Raw genomic sequence first — 13,122 nt, 5'->3', positions numbered from 1 at the left:
CCGACTCCCAGTCACCGGGCCTGGGAAAACAGGTAAAAACTGGTCTTTCGCGTCACGTGGAAATGTTAACCTGAGAAATGCACTGGGTTTGCGTGTTTGAGTGGAGTGTGCAGGCCTTAAAAAAAGGCTTTTATGGCCCAGAGACAGCCCTGTTAAGGAGCGGGGGGTGCCCACTTCTGGTGGAGGTTCTCGCCCACGAGTCCACCAGGACTCCCTGCACAGGGCTCACCTCAGGTGGACACGGAGGGAGCGCAGCACCGACTCCTGACGAGAGGCACCGGTTTTCACTCTCCTGCCCTGCGGGTTTCTGCCCCGACGTGCCGAAGGGACCGGCCCTCCGCACAGGTCTCACCCAGTAGGTGACACTGTCAACTTGTAACTTAGACCTCGTATACATCTTTGAAAAGGAAATTCCGAGTTAAATCTCAAACCTTTGGGAAGGGCTCAGATCACAGGGTTGGCAGCATGTGGTATATTGCCTTAATAATAAACATTTTATTTGGACAAATCTTTGGGTGTTTTTTTTTGATAGTTTAAACTTTCAGTGATGCAATTATCCCTGGGGGGTTAAGGTATAAAAAATTCTATTTCCCTCTCAGAGACTACATCCTTCCGGCACGCGACTTACATCATTCAGAAGCTTTCCTCCCAAGGTGACAACATCACCACGCCTGGTACTTTTATTCTGAATGGTATTTTCCCCCTAAATTTGCCAAGACACAATGTGTGAGGTTTATGTGCTTGGGACTGACCATTACTTCTATGATCTCACAGATGTGACCTCGCAGAGCCTTTAGAAAAATATTAAAAACAGCCAAACTTCTTGTGCAATAATAATTATTAATGGGATTCTTTTGAGGCAGGTTGAAATTAATCAGTGTTCTTTTCTTGACTCCCAGAATGTTTACTGTGACTTTTAACACTTCTATGGGGCAGACATTTCAAATCGAAGACAGATTATTATTCACACCGAATAGCATCTTAAATCACAATGCTTTGAGAACTTAAAATTAATCCTTTTTTTTCCACTGAGCTCCTTCAAAGATCAAGTTATGTATTTTTTCACCTTACCTGGTTTGAGAGGCAAAGAACTCTTTTTTAAAATTTGGGTCTTCTTCGGAAAAAAAGAAACAGAACGCATTTTGATGGTTTCATATACAGAATAAACTTTGTTTTTATTCTGGCTGTGGATCAAAAATAAAAGCTTTTATGTACATAGACAGACAGTGCAAACGAGAGGCTGTCCAACACCACGGATGGACGAGCTGCCGTAAAGGGAAGGAGGCGGATGGTGAGGGTTAGGATGGCCGTCCGGGAATGGCAGGAGGGGGTCGCCTGGGGAAAACAAAACAGACAAAATAACAGAACGAAAAACACAGAGGCCGAGGAAGAAAACAATGCCCGAATTATTCTAACACAAATCCAAATAAGAGCATGCAAAATTATCCCACGGAAACCACACTCAAATCAGACCCAAAAAGCATGCAGACAACGAGGGGACGCGGGGGACGCTCCGTGGCAGTCAGCTGTGCCCCGGGCTGTCGGGAGTGTGCCAGGTACGAGCCATCTGAGCCCAGGGTGTGAGGAGTCCACACAGCCGCATTCAGGAGGCCCGAGCACGAGAGACAAATCCCTTTGCCACCCGAGGGTTCACTTCCCAGCCCTGACGTTGGGGACATTCGGTCATTTCCCAAGATTTCGATGAATATTGTGAAATCTCCAGAGGTGGGGAGGGAGTGGATGTAGGAGTACGACAGGTGAGATTTTTTCAAGATAAGGGAAGTAAGAAGGTGTATAGAGATCATCGAATCAGCTACATAAGCACAGTGCAGACAATGTCGGGGTTGCTGACGAGGATTTGTAAGCAAGAATTTGCCCCAGGTGAATATGCCGGGTTGCGTTAGCCTTCCCCAGGCCAGGGAGACGACCAGGGGAGGCCGGGGCCCCGGTGAGCCCGGGGTGTGTAGGATTTCCCTCTGTCTAAGAGCGGGTGCCCCCGAGGTTCTGACGGACTCTGACCTGGGCTCGCTCTCCGTGCCCCTAGTCTGGCTTGCATGTCGTCACCCGAGGGGTTAGGGTCCTCCGTTTCCACGTCAGCCTCCCTGGACGTCTCGCTGCCGGAGCCCAGACCCAGTAACCACCCCAGCGCCGAGAACAGCTCTGGGTGCCGGTGGAGGGCTGTTGCCCCGCTGGTTCCCGGCAGGGTCTATGGGTTTCCCCCTCTAACAAAGCCGGGACAAACTCCGCGTGACTGTGAGCCACTGGCCCACACCCTACTCTCCACAGGACTTCTTGGGGGCCCCTCATCTGCAGGCCCGAAAACATACTCACTTCGGTCTTACTCTGGTAACACGTCAGTGAGTAGAGCAATGAGGTCTATAAAAAAAACAAACACAAAAACAAACTCCTTTTTTACCTTTTCCGAGACGTTAGCGGAACCAAACTGATGGGGCTATTTCTGCGCCTTGTTAAAAAATAAATAAAACAAAAACAAACACACACAAAAACAAATAATGTTACCTTCGCCTAAGTCCACAACCAATTTTTCTTTGGTTCAGTTTAAGTTGGCTACAGTAGGGAGCCCTCCCAGCCACAGAAATGATAAAGAACTTGTTCTTGGTCCCTAACCTTTCAACTGTGGGGTGGGGGCGGGGAAGGCAGGGGGCCTGCAAGCCTTCAGATAATGGGTGTTTTCCCGAAAAAAAGTGTAATTAAATTTCAGTCAAGCTCCATGAGATTTGTCACCTGCCCGACAGACACAAACTAGTTTGGAGTTTGGAAGGGGCAGTGGCACCTTCAGTGGCCTCGGTGGGGCTGGGGACGTGAGTCATCACAAGGAGCAGCGTGTCCCCCATGCTGAAGGGCTGTTCCGTGGGCACTTGCCGAAGCACTGTCCCGTGTGAGCCGGCTTGGTCTTCCAGTGTGGACTCAGGGCCCGAAATGCTGCTGCGTCTCAGAATGTGTGGCACCCACGGTGGGAATGTTTGCTTCCAAGCTCAGCACGCCGCCTGTCCCCCAGACAACGGCCTATCCCCCTTCCCTGAACCTCTAACTTTCCTCCTGGCGCAGGAAAGGCATCATTAACGGCTCGGAGTCCTGTCAGGATCTCGGCAGTTTGGGTTTTGCTGTGTCTTTCCAGAATTTTCTACGGTGCTTACACCACCCTGAAGTGCTTGAAGGCAAGTCCTGGAAGTATTCTGATCTTTTATACGAAGGGTTTCAAAGGTGCCTGACGCTGTTGCCGCCTCCAACACAGAAGTCAGAGTGCCGACTGAGATGGGCGGAGTTGTTGACAACTTCAAAGCCCAGCGTGGCAGTGTTCGCAGTCCTAGCAAATGTACCCAATTGAGGGGACAATTTTAGGTTACATCTTCTTTTTTAAAAAAATATTTTTTTAAATTTTAATTTATTGATTTTTTTGAGAGAGAGTGGGGGAGGGAGAAATACTGATTTGTTGTTCCACCTACTGGTACACTCATTGGTTGATTCTTGTATGTGCCCTGATCGGGGATCGAACCCACCACCTTGGTGTACTAGGATGACGCTCTAACCAACTGAGCTACCTCGCCATGTTGAGCCTTCCTAAGCTTTCTGGAAAATAACTTCAGCCAGAATAGAAAGGAGAGGAGACAGGAAAAGCTGTGTGTGGAGCGTGGGCACACTTCATACAGAGAAGACTTCAATATGAGTGAGAATGATGAGCGACCCTCAACCTCCTGAACCTACCTCTATGCTGCAGTCTGGCCTTAGGGTGACATTGCCCTGGCGAGACCCTTGGGAAGGTCTTCCTTCGGGCTTTTTCTTTTTCTGCCACAATCTCCCCAAACCCCCTCTGCTTGCATTCTCTGACCACCGTTCAGGGAACTAACATCCCAGAGCAGCGGCTGAGCCTGCAGCCCTGGGAAAGCGCAATGGGAAAGGCTGCCTGAGTAGGTGCCCTTCTCAACACTCCCCAGATGCCCGTTACTTCGAAATCAGCCTGGATCCCTTCCTTTGCAAGAAGAAAATGGGGGCCAGGGAATCAACATAAAGGGGCTTTTTTTTTGGAGAGAGAGAGAGAGAAAAGGCATTGGTGAAAATGGCCTGGGCCCTCCAACAAGACTCAGTAAGGCTCACTGCCTGGTGCTCTCAACTGCCTTGTGCCTCCTGTTCCCATGTGACTTCCCTGATTGGGGTCCAGACGTTTCTGTTACAGAGCAGCAAGGGTCCAGGACTGTCCTAGGCTGGGAGCACTGGTTGCTCTCACAGCCAGCAGGCTCTGCGGGGATGGTCACCCTCAACGCCTTCTCCCTGTGGACTAAAGCCACCAAGGCAGTGCGTGCTAGGGCACATGCTGGGGGCACCTGTCCTGTGACATGCTCCTCGAACAAGGCACTGATGGACAAGTGGGTCTGAGAAAGGAGACACTATCCCTCTCTTGGGGGTTCACAATGCAGTCTCACGTTTGAGCTTCCTTATGGTCTTCCAGTAAAAAAAAAAAGATTTTTAGCGATCATTTCTCAGGCATGTTGAACCAAGACACCTTGGTGTGTGTAAGCCTTGTTCACATCTCATGGAGTTCTCTTGGGGGAACACGCCCTCTGCGTGTATTCCCATGACCAGGCGGCCCCAGCGTGAAAGGGCACCAAGGAATGGTCTTGGCCGGGACAGTGGCAGGTGTGCGCTGCGCGGGGAAGAGGGGCGGCAGCCGCGGTGCGCGAGCGCCGCCTGTGTTCCTCAGCGTGCTGTGCGGAGATTCCAGCAGAAAAGCAAGAATCTTGAAGACTAATGGAGCAGCTACGTACACCGGTGCCCGCACTATTTTTAAAAAATGCAAATGAACATTGGCCACATAGTTACAATAAGGCCCTTGGCTTTGGTAACTAGAAACTATTCTGAATATAGACTCACACACTTACCTCCCAACCGCCCCCCCGCCCATGTAAGGTCCCCACGGTCCCCACCGCAACCCCCTCGCCGGCAAGAAGCTTCCTTTGAAGTATCTGATGGCTCGAGGAAGACGTGGAGGTGGGAAAGAAAGGACAGCAGGGCGGCGGGAAGTAACACGCAGTCTTTGCGATGCGCCCGTTCATCGTGAGCGGACCCTGCGCACAAGGCGTTAAGCAGAGCAGCGCTTCCCTCCCCCACTCCGTCTCCGCTGGCGGATGGCGCCATCTGGGACCAGGTCTGCAGGGGAGGGCCCTGTTTGTAAAACTCTCAATGCAGAGTCTGTCTTTGTTCTCCGGGGGCTCAGTCAGGACGAGGATGCGTGTAACTACTCAACACTCTTCCGGGCTCCTAACCTAAATGGAAAGCGGACGCTTCTCCGCCAATGCTGAGCAAGGAGGACCGCTATTGAGGTGGCAGCGCAGTCCTTTCTGTAGGAAACGCCTTCGGGGGACCTAACATTTGGGCTAAGTATTCTTCCTCTTTCCCGAGGTCTTCCAGGGACACTTCCCTTTCAGTGACAAACACTGAAATGTCATGGGGTCTCTTGGAAGGTGCCACATTGCCCCCTCAGCTCTCTAAGGTTCGGGCCCTTTTGAACCGAGGCCGACAATGACTTCGAATCAGTGATGAAATGCCCCCTATTCTGCTAACTTTGATGGTTCCCATTTGCTCCCTTCAAAAGTCTCATTCTTCCCCCCAGATTAATGACAGTAATGCCCAATGTTTTCAATTTCCATGTCGGTAATTCTGGACCAGTTTGATCAAAAGAGTTATAAATACTTAGAAGTCTCATGACTTTATTGGTGTGCATAGAAACGACTCGGATGCATAACAAACGATGAGGAAGGGGGAATCCTTCAAATGTTATCATTTATTTCGGGTTCAGAAATACAGCTTCACATGTTCACAACAGGTACATGTGACCTTCGAGAATGGTACAAGCTTTAGGACCTGGTTTCAAAAATTCCATTTACAGGGTCCATCCATAAATCAGCCTTAAGAAACCCAAAGTGCCAAGAAGACAGTGGAAAGTATTCTTGCTCAAATTAATCAGAGATCCAACAGAGAAGACAAGATTTTGCTTCTGTACATCGCTTCCTCATAAAAAGGCAAAAGAAGGAATGCGAATGAAAAAGGGGAGTGACAATACAGACGAGCAGGCAAAGCACGGGCTGTACACATGACGTCACACGCAATCGAGTAACGGCGGACTTCTGGTTGGGAGGAGTGCTTCTCATCCAACTGGCAGCAGACAGCGCGAGAGGGCAGACAGAGATACTTTCATCATAATTTATAGAACATTACACAGAGAGCAAAGTTTGAGGAATTCAAGGGTAAAAATTAAAGAAGGGAAGGCCTTCACCCGAGCAACCCAGCTCGGAGAGGCGGGAAGTCCCACCAACACCCCAGTGTGAACAGGTCTTAAGACAAACGAGAGACTGTCCCTGAACTTCCCGTCTCCTGTTCTCACACACGCGCGCACGTTCTGGCACAAATACACCAACAGAAGAGCTTATATATCATAGCTTCAACATACTCTTCAAGGCTGTGATACAGAGCGCCTCGGCATTTTAAACACGGCAACTAGACGGGATGGCCTAAGACAATCTAACACATTTGAGCTTGTGAGAAAGGACGGGGTGATGGAGCGAACCGATAATCATTTCTCGGGAATCACATTACCCTGAGCTCACAGCTGTCAGTCCTCTTGGTGAAATGACAGAAAAGTCACGCCTCCAGCCTCCTTCTTCCACTGAGTTCCATAAACAGAGACCTACTATGTAGAGTTCATTCTCAAGGTTAAGGAGATTCCTGTCCATTCCAAATGATTACATTGTTGTCCAAGTAAAAAATGTTCGCCTGACAAAGAGGACCGATGACCCACCTCCGAGGTGTTATGAAACGTCTCCCCTGCGTTTCTAGCCCATTTTCTCGGAAGGATCCACTTCATTTGTTACCTCTACATTTTTAAAACAATTACTGTAGAGAAAGGATGTCTGGGTAGACCAACTTGGCTTTTTAAGATTCGGCTCAACAATCCAAGGATAATTAGAGAACCTCAGTGCACGTTTCCCGATTTCACACTTCTGATTGAACCACATTGGAAAGGTTATCTTTCCACCTTAGACAGTGGCAGATTTATATACAAATACCTGTGCCCGTTAATTCCACCACGTTGTCATGGTAATTCTTATCTTTGCGCCTCTCAGAATGAATAGGATCTGGAGAAACTTTTGGATTCCTCAGGTACTCTGAGAACTGAAGCACTGTTACCATGCATTATAGCAGGCTTTCCAGGCTCCTGTACTAGCACAGTTTAAAAATATATATTCACACCCACACATACAGAGCACACGGATACGTAAATATTTACATCCCTCCACATACACGTATGCACAGCGCACACACAATCACACTCATGCTTGTGGCATTTTAACAAGCGCTTTTAGACCTACCTGCCCAAGGGGCACAAAATGCACGAACTTACAGAAACAAACACACTATGTGTACACTGTTCTACATAAAGACACATGCATAGAAAACGTGTTTGTACACGGAAAACATCAACAGGTACCACATACTGGTATTAGGTCCCACTTCATTCTGGAGAATTATGGTCGACGCTACACTAAAAAGTCATAAAATTAATCTACGTGACTACTTTTAAACCCTAAATTCAGGAGGCTTATAGTTATATCACAGGAACTGGTTCCGTTATGGCCAGTTTGGGGGTAGGTGAGTTGGTATCGGAACACTTAGGCCGTTCGCGAATAAACAGACCCCACTGCTCTGCTATGTGACAAGACACAGCTAAAAGCAATGTTCAGGAGAGTCATTTGGGTAGATGGCTTCTGGAAATGCAATAGAGCTGTCCTAAGTTAACACTATTTCAATAATCTGTCCACAGGTGAGTACATGGTTATTCCAATGAATCAATAAGCATGCAGGATTTAGCATGTGGCATTAAAATAGATCGACCTACCAAACAGACAGTTTATTTTTCCAAACCCTGAAACACTGTATGTTTTATTTTGCTACACGAGACACAACAGAGCTCCGTGTGTCACGCAGACCACACCGGGGGTAGGAGGAAGGTACGCAAGGCGTGAAGCAGAGCGGGAAACACCAGAAAGCTCACTAAGCTCCACTCCCGCCCGAATGGAGCTTCCGCTCCCAAGTGTCCTTCCATTCCCCACTCCGTGCACATCGACCCTGACGTCTCCCCTCAGCGGGGTGCAAACCCGCTGGGGAGTGGGGTCAGAATTCATCACAGGACGTCGCACTGGGGCAAACTGAACATGTTCTCCAACATGCCAGCTGAATTCCAGGGGTGGGGGCTGGGTCCCGTCAGCAACCACGCAGAAGAGAACGAGGATGAAAAGGTACCCACAGGAGAGGCAGTTGGGACAGTGCAACTGTGGGATTATAATCTGAGAGCAGCGGCCACCGAAGACAAGTGCCATTGTTTACGAATGCGTAAAATCAGGGGAAGGAACTTGGGAAAAGAATCTCCAATTTTCTTTCACACGGTTTGTGCTGAACTAAGAACTCGGCCGTGGTTGTCCGCAATATTTTCCTTGAACAGAAGGACGTTTTTGAAACACAGCAAAGCGCAAACCACATGCAGCCCAAAGCCAAACCCTGGGGCATATACTCCATGAGCTGCCTCTTTTTGGAAATTCAAAGGAAGAAGCAAAGGGAATCCTTCATGGAGGGGATTTTATGAAAAGATCTCACTATAGATGACTACTTGTTTCACTCTGGATGTTTACTTAACATATTTCCATTGAGCCGTGACACTATTTTTTAAAACATAGTATGTTTCTTGCTCATCTGCTCCCTTCACCGAGTTAATTTTTCCCCAACAGAAAGAAAAATGAGATATGAGATTTAGGATGGAGATCTTTATACAGTCCCTTGTAACTTAAAAGTTGAAATGCCCTTTTTAATGAATCTTGAACTCTCTGGGTTTTGCCTGAGTGGGCTGTAACCCTTTAGAGTAAGTTCGGCACAATGCTGTTCAGCTCAGCGAGCTCTCTTTTTTAATAATGGCTGAAAGTTTTTACTTCATAGTTTATGGGTGTCTGCTCTGGGTATAAACTACACAGGAAATTAAAGCGAAGTGAACATACAAATCACGCTTGCTGCTTTCAAAGGGAGACGTTTCAGTTGGTGAAACCTGATTTACTTCTGCGGAGTATGAAATAGTGTCGCGGGACCCGGCTGGGACCGGTTAGCAGACCAGATTCCAGTTGGCTCCGGCGGGCCTCCTGTGCACTAATCATCTGGTCCTGGGTCGTCCAAAACTCAGCCTCAAGGCTGAACTATTCACCCCCAGGCTAAAGGGCTCTTGTAAATTTCAGAAATGTTAGAATTTGCCAATTTGCTTTGGGTCTCCGTGTCTTAATGCCGTTCTCTGGAATGACCCGGATAAAGACTCTGAAGTTGCATAACTATAAAAGTTGTGAACTCTGCTCTTAAACAAAACGACTTTTCTTTTCATTCCAGGTCCCGGTTCTTTAAACAGGGTTACCCCATAGGAAGGCTCACGATTTGTTAAGAAAGCCTAGAACGGACAAAGTTACTTTGAGCCTGTTTTAAAGGGAGGCTACATTTTTACACCCGAGAATTGCGTGTTAGAGAAAGAGAGGAATATTTCTGCCCCAACCAACCACATAAACAAATAAACCAGAGTTCGTATCAAAGCGTAGTCAGCCGTGCCTGAAATTAGGGTGCATCTGAAAAAATAAATGTTTTCCACGTCAGCCTTCACTGTAACCTGTGAAGAAGTGATTATATAAATGAATGCAGAGATTACATTTTCCAGATACTCCTAGAGACGTGATGTTTTGCTTCTTCCTGAATTCTCAAATTAACCAGTGAGATCTTCTGGATGACCACAGAAGAAACAAACTCTGACGTGTTGTTGAATGAGCTTCTAGCATGAAACGAAACTCACTGGCCTGAGGGGAAGCCTCTGGAACAAGCAGCGCATTCACTTTTCCTTTGCAAACTACCTTGCGCTTCTGGAAAAAGCTTTCTTCTTAAGAAACCCTGATTTAAAAAAAATTTACTTCCTAGCAGTCTTATAAAATAAAGAGGAAGGAAAGGATATAAACAGGTAATTGTGGAGTAGACAGAAACCTTAATAATAAACACTACCTTTTCTGACAACCAAAACAGAACGTGGGAAAATAAATACGTATGGCTTAGGTCTGAGCCCCCCCATCTGAGATCTCGTAAGAATTATATTCAGTGGGCTCTCTGGAAGGTAACCTGGGAAACTTGTCCAGTGCCATTTCAAATGTAATCCCAGGGCGATCCTCAAAGCGTAGGGCTGCCCCACGAACCTACCTGGGTCGGCACAACACAGAAAGCCTCGCAGACTCAGCAGTTCTCAAGAGTCGACCCCCCCAGAGGGCGGAGGTACCATGAGCAATGCAGGTGAGTGACGGGTGCGTTAGTACAACGGGTTACTTGCCTACGGATGTCCACACACGCGACTACTCATGATTTACCGCGACGGCTATCAAATGCGTGGCGTTCGCCTGGTTCGTTAGTAACGAGCTGCCAGGCCAGAGACTTCCTTTAGTCTAACAGAGAGGATTCTAGCGGGCGGATTATAGTGGGGCGAGTTGGTGATGGGGGTGGTCTCCGGCTAGAAAGACAGAAAGAGAGAGGTCAAAGAGGCAGGTAGCATACCGAGCAGCAGGTGGTCCCCAAGACCCCAAGAAAGAGCCGTCACCCCAACATGCTGCATGCAGACAGGCCAGCAGGACAGGTTGCCACCTGTAACAATTCTACCACTGTTCTCTTTCATTCACCCAGCATTTCTAAAAACAAAAGTGAGTGCTTTTTTCACATGCAAATCTTTCCGAATATGGAAGTCATGCCTCCCAATACTAATACAAATAGGAAATTATTGAAAAGTCATCTGAAATGCACTCCACATTTCTCAGCCAATACAGTATGATCCCTTGCAGTTATCGATACTGGGGAACTAATAAGGCATACTCCAGGAACCAATAAGGGGCCTCCAAGAAGGAGGGGTTTTGAATTTTTATTTCTCTTGATGTGATGATAATCTTCCCCTTTTCCTCCTGGTGGGATATTAGTGATCACTTCTCACTGACTTTAGCAATAGCTTTCTCCACTTTGTTCTGTACCTACTTACAGTTTGCAGAGTACTGGAAAATCAAGGGTTTGGGATTCTCTACATTATGTGCCAATAGGCGCAGCATGAGTACCCGAGTACCTGACCGCCGAGTATCCAAGTACCCGAGTACCTGAGCATCTGTTGCGAGGCCTCCTGTTCCCATTTTGGGTCCCAGAAGTTCTACTGTTACGCTCATAATTTTTATACAATTTTGCTCATTTGCTGGTTGGTAATGGTGTTTCTGATAGCTGAGGTTGCTGAATAAATAAACTCAGGGTAATGCAATATTCTTGTGCCCGAAGATCTCAACTTTAGCAAGTAATACTCTTCACTTCCTGAACCCCCCCCCATTTATTTCCTAAATGCATTCCTAAGTTTTTGTGTGTCTCTTCTTGACTTCATATCTTGGGGTGATACTGTGGTGGGGAGTGACTTTTATAACCAAGAAAATTCAACAAATTCTACCAATGAAAACCTTTCTTCTTGATAAAACTCTCCCACCAAGCTTTTCCAGGAGGACCCCTTCTGGGATGACTTGTAATTTTCTCCTGGATGGAAACAGTAAATTGATTGAGTCAAATGTCCTTTCTTACGTACGAAGAAGAGAAGTTAAAAAAGTTAAAGAAAGCAATCAGGACATAAAATAAAATGAGAGCTCAAGGGAAAAACTGAAGCAAAAGAGATACTGTTGCCTCCCGTTAGAAACACCAGCCCCCCCCTCCCGCCCCCTTATGCACAAACCCACGGGTATCAGCAGAGTTCCTTCCGCCTCCCACACTGAACAAAATGTCTAAGTGGCTAGAGACAGGTCTCCTCTGGAAAGTGGATTCCAATCTAACATCTTACACTAGTCTTATCATTACACAAGTCCTCAATTTTTGAATGTGTAATGGGGGATATTTTAAAGGCACAGTAGCAAAGCTACGCCAATCAGTACTAGGTGTTCAACTGGAGTTAACAAGTCAGTCATCGTCCTGCAGAAAGGCTATTGGCTACGGCGACCACCTGAGATGTTTTAGCCACTCCCTGCTGGGAAAAATCCTCCCATAATCCCCCTTTTTACTTATGATGCTGCCAGACTCACCTGCTCTTTCAGTAGCACGGGACCCCTTTTCATTGAAAAGGGCTGTATTTGTTTAATGAATGTCCTGCACCTTGAAACTGCATCGCGTTTCCCTTTGATGTGACAGATCTCGAGGCCAGAGGTCAGGTCCACTTAACGTGTTTCATACAGTGTTTAGCATAATGTTACATTTCAGTGTCCTTTGGCTCACCGACTGGAACTGATCGCCCTCCTGCACAACCCATCTCGTTGGAGTCTTCTCTGACCTCCCGCCCCCATCTTTGCACGCGGCTTCTCCTGCACATCCACAGGACTCGGTATCACAGCGAATTCTCACCAGGTGTACGTTTCTCTCCCCCAGTGAGACACGGGTTGTGTCCTACTCCTCTTCATTTTCCTGCACTGTCTATCTTAGTGCTGTCATTCAGCCACTGAGTGTTTGACACCTGAGTAAGCGGAAGTTTCTCCTAGGGTAGGAAACAATGGGTAAGCATATCCCATTGTGATATCCATCGATCTTTCCATGAAATAAAAGTATCTATTAGTAAGTGACACTATGGAGAAACCACCAAACAAACTACCAACCAACCAAACAGCTACAGTGATGTATAGAACTTAGACTCCTGAGAACTCTGCCTGTAAAGTTCTTTAGCAGATGCTTGAAATAAATACTAAATAATAGGATCCCTCTCCTCACAGAGTTTAACAGTCATGTAACACACAGAAATGCAGTCTTAGTAACTAAGCAGTTACTGGAGGGGAGAGTAGGTGGCGGCGAGGGAATAGGCCAGACTTTGAACTTACATAGGGAACCTGGGCTAGAAGACTCAATCACGAGTCAGACTCAACTAGGGAGTTTTATAGGAAAAAAGTGGATCTTAACGATAAACTCAGCGACGAGCGTGGCACGGTGGACTGGAAGTTGTTCTGTGCACAGGTGAGAGACTGGACCGAGGACTGTAGCCAAAGAGAA

General features: G+C 47.3%; 1 protein-coding gene across 10 annotated transcripts in view; it reads right to left on the bottom strand.

Moving 5' to 3' along the window:
* Positions 1-1,171: 1,171 nt before the first annotated feature.
* The window catches only part of DNM3 (dynamin 3), a 383,116-nt gene continuing 371,165 nt past the window's right edge, over positions 1,172-13,122 (bottom strand). For 4 of the 10 annotated variants that reach the window (XM_037035176.1, XM_037035177.1, XM_037035180.1 and 1 more), the window contains 2 exons: positions 2,417-2,464; positions 1,172-1,335 (listed from right to left, as the gene is read on the bottom strand). In XM_037035176.1, coding sequence (XP_036891071.1) covers positions 1,299-1,335; positions 2,417-2,464 — 85 coding nt within the window. In that variant the 3' untranslated portion in view covers positions 1,172-1,298. Of the gene's footprint in view, positions 1,336-2,331; positions 2,377-2,416; positions 2,465-5,782; positions 10,589-13,122 lie in introns of those variants that run through there. The other 6 variants (XM_037035178.1, XM_037035179.1, XM_037035183.1 and 3 more) reach the window with 3 other exon arrangements.

This window comes from Sturnira hondurensis, unplaced genomic scaffold (genome assembly GCF_014824575.4).
Source record: "Sturnira hondurensis isolate 20B ecotype Veracruz unplaced genomic scaffold, ASM1482457v3 Scaffold0022215, whole genome shotgun sequence".
Classification (NCBI taxonomy): Eukaryota; Metazoa; Chordata; class Mammalia; order Chiroptera; family Phyllostomidae; genus Sturnira; species Sturnira hondurensis.
Note: the sequence above shows the minus strand (reverse complement) of the source record. Positions and strands in the feature narration are given on the sequence as shown.